Raw genomic sequence first — 18,833 nt, 5'->3', positions numbered from 1 at the left:
ATCCAGTTTTTCTCAGTCTTACCCCCACCCCAATGCCAGCCTCATTCTACAACAGTGAAACACTGAGAAACATCCTTGAAACAGAGATGCCACAGAAAACAGGATGGACCAAAGTAATGAGCAACAACACAACCTTTCTTAAAGAAGATATGAAATACTCAGAAGATCGAAGATTACAGCTTTCACCATAGATTACATTTCGACATCAAGGGAGAAAAATTCATCTGGACTTGGATCCACAATCAACCCTCATTGTTGGTAGCAGCAGTCAAGAAATCAAAAGATTCCTTACTTTTGGAATATATTATCAACGACCTCTCCAAGTTTAAAGAGCAAAATATCAGGTTAAAGATTTAGGTGCACCTGATCCAAGGCAGGGTATTTCCAATTGCTTTTTATGTATCAGGAAGTTGGACAATGAATAGCAATGACATGAAAAATCTATGCCTTTGGATTCTAGTGTTGGAGAAGAGTATTTAAGTATCTTATCACTACCCAAAGATTAAAGCAATCTTATCTAGAACAAATGCAACCAGCTTGTTCCTTAGAAGCAAGGCTCCTAAAAACTTCACTTTGAGTATTGTGATAGTCAACAGTTTATCATTCAAGCGACTTTCCTTGCCATTAATCAACTTTTTATTTTGTGATGAAGCATTTAGTGTATAAAGGCAACAGAATGAATGTGGGATACAAACTCCACCCTACTATAGGCCCACCTTAGGTCATGGAAGCTCAATGCTCGCTCTTGCCTTTGCTATTTCTCTTTTTGGACACTCATTCTCCTGGGACACAGCGTCAAGCTGTGCCACGGTTGAGTCTTTCCCATCCCTCACTAGTCTCTGCAAAACCAGCTATGCTACCCACAGTCACATGAGTCACATCCCAAATGGGTTTGAGTTTCTGTGAGCTTATTCTAGAAAACCACAGAGCTCAAGGGACATAGAAGAGTGAGGGAACTGAATGAAGGAGGTGATGCTGGAAATCAGGGAGTGCTACTGTAGATCACATATTTGGGGCAGAGCTGACTTCCTCCTTTTAGTAATTAGTCTGCTATTAATTTAGCTGAGTAGATTGTAAATGCAGATGTTTTGTCAGAAGGGTCAGTCCTTGGAAAAAGTCATCATGATACAAGTGGTAGAAGGTTAGCAAAAGAGAAGACCCATAATGAGATGGATTGATATGGTAATTGTTAGAAAGGGTTTGAGCATAATTAAGATCCTGAGTATGGCTAAGGAGGGGGCAAGGTTCCAGTTTAGTCTTTTTTTGAGTGATTTTGAATTTTATTCTCCATTTCCCCTCCCTCCCTTTATGTTTAAAACCTATTGTTATTCTTATCAGAGTGATCAGTAGTGGTATCTGGGCATCAGCTAGTTCTGATCTCAGGGTTGTTGTTATTGAATCACAACAGACCCATAGCTGAGCCTCCAGTGGGTTTTCAGAGGTAGCAAATAGCAGGAGAGTAGATTTTTCCACTATGGAGCAATTGCTAGATTTGAACTGCATGCCTTTGGGACTGCAGTACAGTTTCTCCTCACTAGGCCAACAGAGTTCCACTTGGTCTCAGGGTAGTGGAAACTATTCCTCGGTCCTTTGGATGAGTCTTTGGGGTTTTTTCACTCTTCTTCGTCCAACAGAAAGAGAAACAAATGGCTGTAACTTAGGTAGGTATTTGTAAACTTAAAAACCCAATTACTGCCCACCAAAGTAGGAGGTAGAACACTGTATTTGTCGATTCAAGAGGTGACCTGAGAATTCCTCAAGGTGTTTGGATAGGTTTTCATAACTTTGTCCTCTGCATGTGCCACAATATTCTTAGATATGTTTATAACATATACAAACACAAAGATATAAATACCTTTTGCCAAACCTATATATATTCATAGGCATTCTTCCATTTGCCTTCCTATATCTGTTCAGCTTACATATCTACCTACAGTGATACTGTTATGTATCATAGTAGATACCTATGTGTATCTACTCATGTTGTTATCATTTTTATGTGCAATAGAGTTGGAAAAGGCTTATAGCTGACCCTCCAGGAGGTGTTCACAGTATGTAAATTACATGGGAGGAGATTACCATTTTTCCCCCACTGGTTAACAAGTGGATTTGAACTACGTGTCACTGGGCTGGCAGAGCAGCTCCTTACCAGTACACCACTGTAAATTCCCATGTATGCACTCATAGATGTTTATTATTATTATTATTATTACTACTACTACTACTACTACTACAGAATTGTGTTATGTATCAGTATTTACTTTTTGTAGACTTGGACTGAAAAGCATATGACCAGGACCAAATTCTAGAAATTAAATGACCTGGCTTCTCCTTCAATGGCATATACATATAATTAGTATTATTAACTGCTTATTTATTGGAGAAGTCTACAATAAATGGTAAGTCAATCAATTTTTTTTTTTTTAGCTGGGATAGAATAACTCCAAAAGGAACCAGTAACAATAACTAGTAATATACTAACATTTCTGCTTACCCTTGTGATTAAATGATATCTTGATAGTGCTTGTTTTCCACTAGGCACAGAATTCTATCAGTAGAAATTAATTAGTGAATTTAATTCTTATTATGATTCTTACCAGAGAAGAAATTTATTTATTCTTAATGTCACAAATAGTGCAAAACAAGTGTGATTATTCCAAGCAGTTCTGGAGTTCTAAGAATTATTATTTGCATATTCTTCCTAATAATTAATTCCCATGATTTATTTTTGATAAATCAGTATTAATAATGTCTATATAAACCTAGTTTTCCATGACTAAAAAATAGGTCACTTTTTGCTCAAAAATCTTTTGATTCATTTAGCTTCCTGCCATCAAATCCTTTGTATCATTTTCTTCAAATCTCTATTTCCAACCTGGTTTTCTCCTCTATGGACAAAGAACTTCATAAATTCTATTTTTAAAACTACTGAAGCTCCTTCAGCTACCCTCCTCCTCTTCCAAAAATATCCCTTGATTGTTATCCAGCATCTCTTCCTTCTCTAACTTTTATAGAAATTGATTTCTTCCCCCCATCCCCCATACTGTACTACTATATCCTCAACTTTTGTGTATAATCTGCTACTAGGTTTCAGTTTCCATTCTAGTACACTTGATGGACTCCTTCCACTCTGCCTTTAAGCTTCTCGAAGATCTCCTAATTTAAATATACACAGTAACTGAAAGGCATTTTTTTCTCATAGAGTTGCCCCCAAATAGTCCATGATTCTCAAAATTTCATAGTTTCTTTCAATCTAGATAGCCTTTCAAGTTGTACAATCCTGCCACAATGACATCCATGACTTATGCATAGCACTTTCCAGAAGAAAATCTTGTTTCTACTAGGCTGACTTACAATTCATTAATATACTTCAAAAACATTCTATGTTAATTTTTAGCAATCCTGTAACTTTTTTTAAAATTAATTTTAATGAACATTTATAGAGATTTTAGGTTTCTATGCATTCATGGTTGCACTTTTCTCTCTGCCCACCCCTCCCCCCAAGTTCACTCCTCTCTTTGAAAAGTAAAAGAAAAATTCATTCATGGGTATACAATCTCCCGCCCTGAGTGCACTCCACTATGCAACCTTAATTCTTGACTCTTGTGATAACCATAATACCCTAGCATATATTGCTTTTAAACTGTTCTCTCCCTCATCTGTTTCAATGCAGTATATATAATTTATCCAGTTTAGCTCAGTCTTACCCCAACCCTGATGTCAGTCCCATTCTACACAGTGGAACAATGCAGTATCTGTCTTTTTGTGACTGAGACATTTTACTCAGCATTTTGTCCTCCAGGGTTACCCATTTTGAATAATATTGCATGAGTTCCTTGTTTTTCAATGAAGCGTAGTATTCCATTGTGTGACTATACCACAGCTTCTCTATCCATTCGTCTGTTGATGGGCACTGAAGTTGTTTCCAACCCTTTGCTATTGTGAACAAAGCCGTGATAAAAATGGGTATGCATATATCATATCACCCCATCTACCTATGGTCAACTGATTTTTGACAAGGAGATGAAATCAGTTAAGTGGGAAAATGACAGCCTTTTTAACAAATGGTGTTGGAAAAATTGGAAAAATATCTGCAGAAGACTCAAGCAAGATCCACACCTCACTCTATATACAAAAACCAACTCAAGGTGGATCATGGACCTAGGACTAAAACCAAAGACTATAAACTTCATTAAAGAAAAGCTTGGAAGAACTTTAGTAGTACTAATCCACAACATAAACAGTCTTCCAAGTATCCTGAAAAATCTACAACCAGGAGAAGATAAAATAGATGATTTTGACCTTCTAAGAATCAAATCCCTATGCACATCCAAAAACTTCTCCAATAGGATAAAAATGGAAGCCACAGACTGGAAAAAAGTATTTGGTAATGACATGTCAGATAAGGGACTTATCTAGAATTTATAAAATACTTAAGCACTACAACAAGATAAAGATAAATAATCCAATTGGAAAATGGGCACAAGATATGAACAGACACTTCACCAAAGAAGACATTCAGATGGCCAATAAGCACAAGAAGAAATGCTCAAAATCCCTAGCTCTAAGAGAGATGCAAATCAAAACAAGTATGAGATATCATCTCACCCTAGCAAGAACAGCAAAATTTAACAGAGCAGCAAACAACAAATGCTGGTGAGGTAGTGGAGAAACTGGAACCCTTATTCATTGTTTGTGGAAGTGCAAAATGGTGCAATCACTATTGAAAGTCGTGTGGTGCTTTCTCAAAAAGTTGCAAATAAATATACCCACAATTCCACAACTGGGAATCTACCCTTAAGAGACCATAACTGCCATCTAGGCAATCCTGTAACTTTTACATTAAATTATTTTATTTTAACTTCTTTTGCCCAATTTCTAAGGCTTAGCCTTAATTCTTTTCTGTGAAGCTTCTTTTGTAGCCCTAGATAACAGAGAATTTACCATTTCTGACTTTCATGTTTTTTTAAAAAACAAATCATTGTTTAGCATTTAAATATAAAAATCATCATTTTGCATTCATGTTAGTATCTGCTTTAAGTTAAATAATCAATTTAATCAACTAATCAGCAAATTAGTATTTACTAAGCAATCATTTGTCAGTCCCCTTGGTGGGTTAGGAAAGATAAGAACAAATAACATACCTTATATTTCCTCAAAACTCTAAATGCAAAACATTTTCCAGTAATAAAAAATACTTACTGAACTGGCGGCGAATGGCATACCACCTATAACCTACTATTAATGGTCATCATCATTCCAAAGAAATATACATACCACACAGAAGATCAAGCAAAAAATAAAATATTTGACTGATATTTAAGTTTCAAGTGCTGATTATTTTAAGAGTCAAACCAACTGCTAATTTAAAAGTCAATTTTTCTAATAAACATTTCAATGTTCTTTTATTACCATTGTATCAGACAAGTAAATAGTACTTATGATGTGAAAGCACAGTGAAAATAGTATATTTTCAATAACTATCATAGGTCAGGGTACTGGAATAATGAGAAAGTGTTTCTTCTAACAGAAAGAAAACATGGCTATCAAAACTGCACAAATAAACAAAACAAACAGTAGCCTGAAAACATATGCATATTCTAAACTTACTCATTGTTATACTACTTAAATGCATTCAGATTGTTATATATCGTATTGTTTTCAAAATATGTAACTAAGTTCTACATACCTGTCCAGTCTCCAACTATCTTAAGATGAACCCCAAATGTTGCTTTGGTTTCAGTAGGACACTAAAACAAAACAAAACAAACAAACTAGAATCAAATATGAATAATAAATATGCAAAATATATATTATCAGACTAAGCCATGTCAACTAGTCAATGAGGCAATTTACCTTTCCTTAAAAATACATGAAATAATATAAAATTTTGTATGTACATGCAATATAAAACTGTTATAATCATAAAATACTGTTATTTATTTTTTCACATAATATTCGCAATAAAATACATGGAGATTATCGATGAGGATCTCTAGGGCAAGAGGTGAGCTGTAGGACTTAAAGTATGTCATGGTACATTTTTAAAAACCTAAAAACAAAGTAACATAGGCGGCTCAACTGAGAGAATAATTCTTAGTCAACAATAAGAAAATGTATATTTGCCAGGTGCCTAGTCATTCCTTTATACTTTCAAATGTTCTGAAAAAATGAAAGTTGGAGTGCTTTTAACTTTTTTGAACTCATTTGGTGGCACTACCTGATCTGGATTAACAAGAGGTTAAAGAAGAGAAGCTTGCATGTCTGTATGAAAATATCAATTTTCTTAAAAAAAAGTGTCAAATATCCTATTGGCTATCTGAAGTCATATATGAATACACTTACCTTTGAAAATCTGCAAAATTATCAACTCTGAAACCACATCTATCTTATTTAAGAATTATGGATAAGGTTTATCTATCTGTGTTTTTCCAGCTTGTACCAAGTACATGTGTCAAGGACTATACTAAACCCTTTATTCTAACATCTCTCAATAACCCTGCTAAGTTCTATATCATAAATGTTGTTGTTGTGTACCATAAAATAAAAAAAATTACCTATAGCAGATCCTCCCACAAGTTTTCAAAGACAGTTTATTGCATGGGAGGAGATTGCCACTCTTCTCTGGTGGACCACATGCCTTCGGGATTGCAGCACAGCTTCTTGTCTTTAGGCCACTAGAGCTCTCTATCTCATAGATAAGACCACTAAATAATTTAGATCTAAAAATGTTAACTTGCTCACAAGAATACAACTAGTAAAAGACAAATCATAAAATTTGAATCCACATCTATCAGCCCCCCTACTTCTGAATTACATCTTCCCATGGATTGCCAAAAGTACAAAGAGATGTGTCTTAGAAAAAGTGCAGCCAGAGTGTTTCTTGGTGACAAAGATGGCGAAGCTTTGCCTTTCACACTTGGAATGTGTAGCTGTTGTTGTTAGATACCCTTGAGTTGACCCTATGAATAACAGATCTGAACAGTGCACTATTCTGTGCTAGCCTCACAATCTAATGATAGAAGAATTGATGCCTTTGAGTTGTGGTGCTGGATAAAGTATTGAACATACCATGGATTACTTAAGAGACCAAACATCTGTTCTGGAGAGAGTGAAACCAATTTGCCTTCTGGAGGCAAGAATTTTGAAGCTCTGGTTGACACTTTGGCATGCTGCCAGAAGAGACCAGTCCTTGGAGCACATCATGCTTGGAAGGGTGGAGAAACAGTACAAGAGAGGAAGACCCTGGGTGAGATGGATGTCTCAATGACTTGGATAAAAGGAGTCTGTATTTCAGAAATAATGAAACTGGCTCAAGATAGAGCAGGGTTCAGAGCTGCTGTACATAGGGGTGCTGAGAGTCTCAAGCAACTCAACGGGATATATTAACAGCAAGCACCATGTCCAAAGTATGTGAGACAAAGCCTCATAATCTTTGTCTCCAGGGAGCACTCTGGCTGTACCTTCTCCAGTACATGTCTGTTTGTTCTTTTAGCAGTTAATGGGATCTTCAGCATTCTTCTCCTATACCATAGATTAAAGGCATCAATTCTTGTCAGCCTAACTCTCTGTCCAGCTCTCAGATGCACAGAAATTGACTGAAAGACAATGGCCTGAATCAGGTCCACCTTAGACCTCAAACTGCCATCATTACTCCTCAATAGCTTGGAGAGGTCCCTGACTATGGACTCTCCTGGCGCAATACATCTACAGATGTCCTGACCGCTGTCAAGTGTCTTAACGGTGGATCCAAGTCAATCCTTCTTGCCTTCATTATGATGTTGCCAATAGCCCAGTGGTGAAAAAGCTGTGTTTTCCTGATACTAAGATACAATTCATATTGAAGGCTGTAGTGTTTAATCCTAGCCAGCAAGTACTTCAAGTTCTTTTCACTTTCAGCAAATTAGGTCGTGTAATTTGCATAATAAAAGTTATTGATGAGGGAAGCAATCCATCTTGCAACATGACAGGTAAAACACCAAGGAGAAGAATCCTGAGGCCAAGCCAGAAGCCATGAAGGCAGATACTAGTGGCAAAGTTACAAAGGCCAAGGGTAAAGCCCCACTGCAGCTGCAATCCTATCCTAGTCTTAGGGATTGATGGGTATTCCCAATTGGCCATGTATTCCAGGAAGTCCATGTAAAAGAGGAAATGTTCAGCCACTAAGTTCAAAGTTGAAAAGAAGAAGGAGAAGGTTCTTGCTAATGTCACAAAACCAGTTGGTGGGAATAAGAATAGTGGTACCCAAGTGATGAAACTGTGCAAAATGCCTAGATATGACCATACTGAAGACGTGCCGCAGAAGCTGTTGGACCACTGCAAAAAGCCCTTAAGCCAGCACGTGAGGAAGCTGTGCACTGGCATCACATCCAGGATAGTTCTAATCATCCTCAAAGGGCACCATAGAGACAAGCGAGTGGTTTTCCTGAAGGAGTTGAATAGTAGCTTGTTCCCTGTGACTGGGCCTTTGACCTTCAATCAAGTTTCTCAGAGAACACACCAGGAATTTGTCATTGCCACCTCCACTAAAGTTGACATGAGGTGTGTGAAAACCCCAAATCATCTTACTGACTCGTACTTAAAGCAGTAGCAGCTGTGGAAGCCCCGCCACCAGTAGGGTAAGATCTTTGACACAGGGAAAGAGAAATATGAGATTACAGAGTAGTGCAAAGTTATTCAGAAAGCTGTGGACTCCCAAATTTTACCAAAAATCAGAGCCCTTCAGCTCTAAAGCTACCTGCGTTCTTTATTTTCCCTCACCAATGGAGTTTATTCACATAAATTAGTGTTCTAGGTTTCCTGCTAAAGATCTAGTTAATTAACGTGAAAGTGTGAATGTGAAAAAAAAAAGTCATTGATAAGCCTTTTTCAATCCTGATGTTATATTTTTCTTCATAGATTCCAGTTTCTCAAATAATTTCCTTAGCATACAGATTGAATAGGAATGGAGAAAGAATAAAACTCTAACACATGAAGCTATTCCTTGAAAATGGACATCATGCTTGGTAAAATGGAGGGTTAAGCAGGGAAAGAAGACCTGTAATGAGTTAGATTGATAAGGTGACTTTAACAATAGGCTCTACTGTGTCAGAGATGGTGAGGATAGCATAGGACAGAGTAGGGTTTTGGTCAGCTGTTAACAGAGTTGCTATGAGTCATACTCCACTTGACGGCACCTTACAACAACAAGTAGTTTGTCTTTTTGGCAGTACTTGGGATAGTCATCACTCTTCCCCAACACCACTACTCAAAGTCATCAATTCTTCTTTTGACATTTTTAGTCACAGTCTAACTTTCAGATCCATAGCAAGTGATTCAAAGACCGTGTCATGAATCAGGTACACTTGAGTCTTCAAATTAACATGTCTGCTCTTCAGTAATTTGAAGAAATCCCTGATAGCACCTTCCCAATGCACTACAGCTTTTGATTTCCTGGCTGCTGATGCTAGGTTGTTCAATGTGAATCCAAGAAAGATTAAGTCATTGATAATTTCTATCCCTTCTTCATGCCCCCTATAGGCCTGATGATGACAATTTCTGTGTTCTTGCTGTTAAGATGTAAGCCCTCTTGAACAGTGTACTCTTCAATCTTCTTCAGCAAGTATTTAAAGTCCTGATCACTTTCAGCAAGCAAGATTGTGTCTTCTGCATAATATAGGTTGTTGATAAATCTTCCTCCAATACTGATGCCACATTCTTCTTCATATAGTACAGCTTCTTGAATGAGAAGACTTTCAACCAGATGGCTGACATCGTGATTATAATGGTGGGTTTGAGTGCATCATAAATGATGAGGATGACACAGGATAGGGCAGGATTAGGATCTATTATTCATAGGGCCACTATGAGTCCTAATCAACTTGATGGCACTTAACAACAATATCAGTTTCTATTAAAGCATACGCATGGAAATTAGATGAAGACTGTATGAAGAATTAGAGTAATGGAAATTAGGTGAAGAGTGTATGAGGAATTAGAGTAAAAGGAAATAAATTCCTTTATTGAAGATGAGTATGGTCAGTAAACAATAATATGAATTAAGAGAGGAATGAATTTATGATAGCTAAATCAAAGCATAGGCAAAAGAAAAAGTAAATTTGAAGGTCCTTCTGATTAGAGACTTAGTTATACAAAGCAAGTCTCACATCCTTCAAGGAGCTTCAGTAGTGTAGTCCATAAGAGAGTTTGACTGTTCACCGAAAGGTCACATCTCTATGGCAGTTTAAATCCGCCAGTGGCATCAAAGGCAGAAAGATGGTCAATCTTCTCCCTTGAAATTTACAGCCCAGGAAACTCAATGAAGAGTCAACTGAGTTTATTCCAATTTGATGTCAATGAGTAAAGGAGTGAATAACCTTCAGCTCATTCTAACAATGAAAGTAGAATGGAAAAAGTGGAAGAGGGAAATCATAAAGATAGCACAGTGTAGTGGGAAAATGAGGAGGTGAAGCAATAGGAAAGAGCCAGAAGAGACTTGAAAAGAGAGAGAAAAAAATTGGCATTTATCAATAATAATTAATTACATAAAATACAAGGTATATGAATATAAGGCATGAAACACAATATTCCTGTTGTTGTTGTTGTTGCTAAGTGCTTAGAGTCATAGATGACCCACAGCAACTCAATGAATGAAAATCTTGAACATAAAACTTGCATCTTTTCTCCAAATGATAGAGTTTCCAGAGGCAAGTGGAAGTGGATGCCACGCCTGCATCCGAGCCTATTTTATTTGGGAGATTCACAAACACCTAGCCCAAAGGCCACAGGCCCAAGGGCCCCAAAAGCTTCTTAAATACGAGGCCAAATAAAATCCACTTACACCCTGTTGTGAGCAGCAGCCACAACCTAGGCTCAACCTCAAACCAGAAAATACACCTTAGAAGAATCCAGCCATTCCACTGAATATCCTGGAAATAGCTCCAGACTTTTGGCCAGAAGCCTTTTTAAATAAAAGGGCAAATCCAATCCACTTGCACCCTGTTGTGAGGAGAAGCTGCACCCTAGTCTCAACCCCAAATCAGAAAACACACCTTAGCAGAATCCAGCCATTCCACTCACATGAAGGAAATTCTATTTCAATGAAAGATTGTATGAAACATAATGTTTATACATGAAACACAATGTATATGAATGATTGTATACAGAACAATAAGAAAATAAGAAAATCAAAAGGACAAAAACTAAAAGAGGCATTATATTTAAAAGATAAAAAAAGAATGTTTGAAAAAGTAAACAAAGGACATTAAGAAGTAGACATGTTTGCAACTCTCAGATAAAAAGAGAAAAGTAATATTGAAGTCAGTAAAAACTCCAAATAAAAATATATTTAATAGATGTTCATGGTTAGATTAATCAAAGCATTACATAAAATACAAGGCATATGAATATAAGGCATGAAACTCAATATTCCTGTTGTTGCTGCTGTTGCTAAGTGCTTAGAGTCATAGATGACCCGTAGCAACTCAATGAATGAAACAAACACTGTTCTCCAATCGGTGCTTTAATACAGTCATCACCGCTGCTCACAGTAAAGTAAAATTTCATAAGAACTTGAAAAGCTTTTAAAAAACACATTTTATTTATATGTGTGTGTGTGTGTGTGTGTGTGGTTAAATTTTACTTCTAACTGTGGCTCTGATATTAACTTATACTCTGGTTTTTAAAATTCCAAAAGTGACAAGTTTTGTCACTCATGCATCATCACACAAGGTGACATTCTCTGTAAAAATGACATCATTTTTATTTTGTATGAAAAGAATGGGAATCCCAGAACATATGATTGTGCTTAGGTTAAACCTATACTTGAACCAAGAGACAGCCGTCAGAACAGAGGAAGGAGACATGAGATGGTTCAAAATTGGGAAGGGTATTCACCAGGAATGTATTCTGCCTCCATACCTGTTCAATCAGTATGCAGAACACATCATCCGCCATGCTGCGCTGTACAAGGAGGAATGTGGCATCAGGATTGGTGGAAGATTCATCAACAACCTGAGTTATGCAGATAACAAAACCTTGTTTGTTTAAACTGGGAAGGATCTGAAGTACTTGCTGCAGAAGGTCAAGGACTACACAGCCTTCAATATGGATTGAAGCTCAACATCCAGAAAACAAAGATTCTCACCACTGGACCAACTGGCAGCATCATTATGGATGGTGAAGAGATTGAGATAGCTAACAGTTTTACTTTGCTTAGCTTCACAATCAACACTCTTATTACCAGCAGCCAGGAAATTAAGAGAAGAATTGCATTGGGAAAGTCAGTTGTCAGGGACCTCTCCAGAGTACTCATGAACAATGATGTCATTGGAGACTAAGGTGTGCCTGATCCGGGCCATAGTTTTCACAATTGCATGTTATGTATCAGAGAGCTGGACAATGACTAGGGATGAAAGAAGGAGAATTGATGTCTTTGAGTTGTGGCTCTGGAGAAGAGTGTTGAATACACCATGGACTGCTAGGAGAACAAACAGGTTTGTCCTGGAGAGGGTGAAACTGGGCTGGCCCCTTGGAGGCAAGGATTCTGAAGCTTAGTCTTGACATACTTTGGGCATGTTGCAAGGAGGGACCAGTGCTTGGACAGGGACATCATGCTTAGTAGGATGGAGGGACAGCACAGGAAAGGAGGACCCTCTATGAGATGGACTGATTCAGTGATTGGGGTAATTAATGGGAGTAGTTGTGTCAACGACAGTGATACAGTAGGTTTTAGGGCTCTTGTACATAAGGTCTCTAAGAGTCACAAGCGACTTGACAGCACATAATAACAATAATTACAACTATTTAATATTGGCTTACGGATGTTGTCATTCATAGAAAGCATAAAGTGAAACAATTTCATACTACCACCATCTGATGGCCACATACCACTTGATGCCTGCTTTATTACAGACTATAATTTCAACAACAATAAAAAAGAAAATAACATTAACTGAAATATTCTAAAAATAAAAAGGAATATCAGAGCTCTTTTTAGAAAATAAAAAGACAAAGAGAGAGGGAAATAGCAAGAAATTTATATAAATGGATTTTTCCACTACAGTAAAGCACCCTCTTTTGATGATACTGACCATGAGTTATACTGATGAGAAACAAAAGACTTTACATGGAGAATAAGAAGGGGGGAAAAAAACACACGAAACCTCAACCACAAAAATATCAAAATAGGAAGAAAAAAAGCCTTTTTGTGTCTGAGTGTGCACCTAGCTTGATTTAATCTTACACTGTATTTTGAAACACAATATATATTTTGCCAGATATTCTTACCACTGTTCTATTCTTTCAGTACAAACACTGGAAAACACATATGATGTTCGCCATTCCTTTGGGTCTTCTAGGAGTCATATAAACTTTGCTTTCTTAAGTGCTGTCTGAATGTATCAAGATCCTTTCAAAAGCTCATATGGTTTTGAATGGATAAAACCTCTAAGGAAAGATGTCTTTATAACTAACTTACACTTCCTCAAAAAGTTACGAATTAAAAAGGCAAACTTTCACACAGTTTATATCTAAGCATATCATCACAAATCTAAAAGAAGCCTAAACAATAATACAGCGAACTCTGGTAGCCTAGTGGGTAAGAGGTTGTGCTACCAACCCAAAGATGGTAGTTGCTCTGTGGGATAAAGACAATCTCCTGCTATATTTACAGTCTCTGAAGACCCACTGGAGGTCAACTATGAGTTGGTTCCAACTTGAAAGCACATAAAAACAGCAACAACAACAAACAATACTCTACAAAATAGTTTCTGAACACTAACTGAAGATTTTAGATCATATGTATTTCTGTATTTTTACACAAATAATGTCCAAATTCATTACTGTTGCCTAGAGTAGGATGTTTCTTATTGTTTTCAAGATGTCTTTTAATAATTTCTAGAACGGGTACCCATCCCTCAGAAGTATTAAGAAAATATTTCTACTCATCTGATCTCTTCTACAACAGTAATGAAAGCAAATGATTATGGAAATTTTCAATTGAAAAAGTTACAGAAAAATATCTGTAGTTAAGGTCACAGTATTAAAACAAAAAGACATATATTAGTGTTTTGCCTCTATGTAATTAAAAAAATCCCTTAGAATATATAATAAGCTATTAGGGATAAACATCTGGGATGTAGAAGTGAATTCCCAGAACATGAAGACTTTCAGATTTCTTTCATATGCACCTAAGTTAATTTATTTTATTGTAAGCTTTAATCAATTTCATAAAAAAAGATCCTAATTGTTCAATTTAACTCATAAACATTAAAAAGTTGCTATCCATCTTAGTAAATTTCCCAATAAATGAAACACAGTTGCATCTGTCTTGTATTTGCCTTAATCTAAGTGTTACAGAACACACACTGCCTAAAATAAAAAAAAAAAAAAAAGTTAAAAAAACAGAACTTGACTCTAATAGATAATCTGGAATGTGTAATTTGATATCTTGGAGAGAGAAAAAAAATAAAGACAAACCTTTTTATTTCCTTCCAGTACCAGACTGAGTTTTTAATGGGTCCAAATGACTAATGATTTTAGAACAGTACAACAAAAATATAAAAAGATGTTGCATAATTTATCTGACGTTTGGAAACTAAGTGTAAAAAATGATGTCACTGGACAAGAATTTATTTAACATGGAAAAAAATTAAAAGCCACAATAATTTTATTTTGAAATCAAGAGCCTTGAAATAATAAAAATGGAAAATAGCAACATCTTAATTTTTAATGTAACCAAATTTGTTAAACCAGAGTAAATTATCAGAGAACATGTTGTTACTGAATTGTTTTAGGAGCTCGGGTGCTACGGTGCTTAAAGAATTCAGGAGGTCAACAATTCAAACCCCTGGCTACTCTGGAAGAAAGATTATGCAGTCTCCATATACAAGGACGTACCACCTTGGAAATCCTGTGGGACAGGTCTAATCTGTTGCGTAGGGTCACTCTGAGTTGGAATATGTTAGATGGCAGTTAGTTTCATCTACTCCTTGGCTTGATTTTGGTAATGATTTTTGCCAGTACTTTCTTTGGTTGGTTTTGTGGTTCTTTGAATTTTTTTTTTTAATTGCTTCATTGTTAAACATTTTCCTCCCTCTCCCTTATTCCTCCATTAGTTCTCACTTCCTACCTCTAGTTTTCCGTTTGTTTGTCTGTTGGCTGTTAGACATTTCCATAGGAAAACCTTTACATAGAAAACTGTTGCTAACTTCCTAACTTTTCAACTTCTCTACCCCCATATTTGAAAATAAAACCTAGAGCATTCTTCCAATAGAGGTTCAAATCTCATGGGATTGTCAGGTATTTCTCTTGCTGCCATCATTCAAACAATTTTTAAGTATTTTCAAATGACCTTACCGAAGATGTGCTTGATTATAGCAATATCCAATTTGTTAAACTTTTGATGTTTTCTTTTAAGGTGTAGACTATGGTACACCTGTTCCAGGCCATGGTCTTTTTGATCACTTAATATAATCTGAGAGCAGGACAATGAATAAAGATGACACAAGGAGAATCTTTGAGTTGTGGTGTTGGAAAAAAGTATTGGATATCCAATGGAATGCCAAAAAACCAACAGTTATGTCTTGGAAAATTGTAGCTAGAATGTTCCTTAGAGGCAAAGATGGTGAAACTTCATCTCACATCTTTTGGTTTTGTTGGTAGGAGAGGCCATTCCCTGAAAAGGGATATCATGCTTGTAAAGACTGAGGGTCAACGAAAGAGAGGAAGACCCTTAACAAGCTGAAGTGATACAGTGAAAGCAGTAATGGACTCAAGTACGTCAGAGATAATGAAGATAGCATAGAACAGGGTTCAGATCTGTTGTTCACAGTGCTATTATGAATCAAACTTGACTTGATTGCACCTAACAACATCAATAGATAAACATTCATATTCTTTATATATTGGACTCTAAGGCCAATCACAATCTCCTCCGAAGGCTTTCCAGCTTTATATTTCATCTTTCTTCTCTATTCATTCTAATTCAGCTAAAGCAAAACTGATCCAGGAACACTCTTTTGTGTGTGTGACTTCATATTCCTAGTTACTAGTCTGCACATCTCATTTCTCATATTAACCCTAGCAATTGTGCAAAGAACATTTCAACTACCATCATCATAATAAAGATATCCCTGAGTTTTTCTAACTTTCCTGACTCTCTCAATTGCATGATTTTTATATCCCAACATCCTGATAACACAAATCCTCACCACTCGACCAATAGGCAAGATCATGACAGTGGAAAAAAGATTGAATTTACCAATGCTTTAATCTTTTCTTGCATATACAACCAACATTCATGATAACAGCAGTCAAGAACTGAAAAAGATGTGTTTGTATTGGGAAAATCTGTCAAGGACTTTTCCAAAATGCTACAGATACAACTTTTCTGTAAACTTTCACTGAAATCACAAAAAAACCCCCAAAAAACAACAAAAACAACAACAACAAAAAAACCCAAACCAAAAAACCCTCAAAAAAACCAAAATGCTACAGATAAGCGATGTCCATTTAAAGACTAAGGTGCTCCTTGATGGTATTTTTTCAATTACTTGCTATGCAACCAGAGTGTTTCTCAAAACCTATGATGGGGAAACTGTCTCACACACTTTGAGCATGTTGTCAGAAGGGACAAATCCCTGGGAAAAAGACAATATGTTGATAAAGACAGAGAATCAGAAAAATAGAAGATTCTCAACAAAAGAGAATGAGACTGTGAGTGTAACAATGAGCTACAGCATGTATTAGAAATTGTGAAGATGCTGCAGGGCAGGTCAAGGTTCAGCTCAGTTGTTCATGAGGACATATGAGTTGTAGTTGACTCACCAGCACCCAACAACATTACACATTATCTCTTTGCTTTTTCTATTATGTTCTCTGCATGGATACATCATAAAATATCTTTAGATGAAGACATTCCATATGACCCAGCTATTCCACTACTTGGGATATACCCTGAAAAAATGAGAACTGAGGCACAAACTGAGATTTGTACACCAATGTTCATAGCAGCATTATTCACCATTGCAAGAACATGGAAACAGTCCAGATGTCCAACCACAAATGAACAGACTGAGAAAATATGGAATATTTACACAATGGAATACTATGCAGTACACAGGAGCAATAATTTTGTAAATTATTATCTAACTTGGGAGGGACTGGAAAGCATTATGCTGAGTGAACGACCTCAGTCCCACAAGGATAAATATTGTCTAAAACCTTTATTGTAAAATGAGTAAAAGGATCCAGGAGGGGTGGGAGAGATTAGAAGTAGAGGTTTGAGGACGTGCAAGGGGATGGGGGATGAATCATGGGGTTGTACAATTTGATGGGTAAGGGGTGAGGGAAATTGAAAGAATTTGTTCTTGAAGACAATGTATTTGAGTTTGTAAATAAATGAGTAAAAATCTTAAAAAAATTATATATTATTTGCCCATAGAAGATATATATCCAATACCAGTTGAATATGTGAGAAATAACTTGAAAATAGAATTTTAAAGATAGACAATTATTCTACAATTTGTTCATATACTCAGCAAATAGTTATTTGGTATCCATAACATGTAAGAGATTGTATTAGAAGCTCTTATAAATTTCCACAGTGAGGATGGCTTGAGAAATAATAGTCTATAATCAACCAATCCATAAAACAAAATATAACACTGTGATAATAAACTATTTGACATACTTGTCTATTGGAAAGAAAACGTCAGTGTTTACTTGTGTGTGCAAACTAAAAACATACTAGTAAACAGAAAGATTCTTGAAGAGTATACAAATATGATTTTTAACTTGGACTATTAGTGTGCATTTATTTCAGCTTGCTCAAAACAAAATAAGCAAAAACCAAAATGCTAAATTAACAGACATGAGATATAAAACTAAGAATCATAATGGCAGAACAATCACAGGTACTAGTAGCAATAGTAGAAAGATATCAACAAATATTTGAAAAATGCAATGTGTATAGAATACTGTAATGGCAATTGAAGAAGTATGTGAAGTTAAAATCCCAACACCCTAAAAAATGGTACTACCTTGAAGTAAAAGACAATTTTTTCCCATCACAACAAAAAGCTCAAGTTTCAGAAAGAATAAGGGAAGGTGCCTCCAGGGCCAAGTGATCATCATATCTTCATAGCCTTCTAGCCACACAGCAGTCAGAAAGATCCTGCTGACAAAGATGCCAGATCATATCATTCTTCTACTCAGAAGCCTATAAGTAACTCCATTCTCACGCAAAGTAAAAGGCAAAATCCTTCCAAAAGTCAATAAAAGACTGCATAATAAAAGCTCCTTGTTACATCTCTGGCATTGTCTCCAGGATGTCTGATAGTGTAGTCCCTAGAGAGTTGCACTGCTAACTCAAGGGTCCTTCTCTCTGTTGGTTTGGAGCCACTACTGGATCCTTGGGAGAAAGATGGGCAATCTGATCTCACACAATTTACAGCCTCAAAAACCTGCTAACAGGTCAGTTTTGACTGCAGGACAATCAGCATGGGAATGAATCCGTGATGGTCTACTTTTTACATTTGGATCTATGACTAATTGAAATACCAATGGTTTGGATTCTCCATGGGAGAAAATGAGGCACTTTCAGTAGATCTCAAGTATGTATTGAGTGAGTACAAAACATTTTTGAGTACTGAAGTGGTAAGATCTGATTTTACTTTAAAAATCAACATTTTGTATGCTTTCTGAGACAAAACTGTAGGTTGAAGTGAGGCAAAGAAAAACCTACTAGGAGGTTATACAAATAGTTGTACATTAAATCAAAATATAGCTTTGGAAAACATGGACACATTTTGAAACACTTTATGCAAATTATTGGATTATAATTATTTTTTTAA

At 36.2% G+C, this 18,833-nt stretch overlaps 1 protein-coding gene and 1 pseudogene across 3 annotated transcripts in view; one reads left to right on the top strand and one right to left on the bottom strand.

Annotated features, from left to right (window-relative positions):
- Positions 1 to 18,833, bottom strand: part of NOX4 (NADPH oxidase 4) — a 264,726-nt gene that overhangs the window by 90,740 nt on the left and 155,153 nt on the right. For all 3 annotated transcript variants that reach the window (XM_006895246.1, XM_006895247.1, XM_006895248.1), the window contains exon 12: positions 5,690 to 5,750. In XM_006895246.1, coding sequence (XP_006895308.1) covers positions 5,690 to 5,750 — 61 coding nt within the window. The remainder of the gene's footprint in view (positions 1 to 5,689; positions 5,751 to 18,833) is intronic.
- Positions 8,008 to 8,794, top strand: LOC102874763 (annotated as a pseudogene).

Source organism: Elephantulus edwardii, unplaced genomic scaffold (assembly GCF_000299155.1).
Source record: "Elephantulus edwardii isolate Elephantulus edwardi_28Jun2011 unplaced genomic scaffold, EleEdw1.0 scaffold00163, whole genome shotgun sequence".
NCBI lineage: Eukaryota > Metazoa > Chordata > Mammalia > Macroscelidea > Macroscelididae > Elephantulus > Elephantulus edwardii.
The sequence above is the reverse complement of the archived record's forward strand: the minus strand, read 5'-3'. Positions and strand labels throughout refer to the sequence as shown.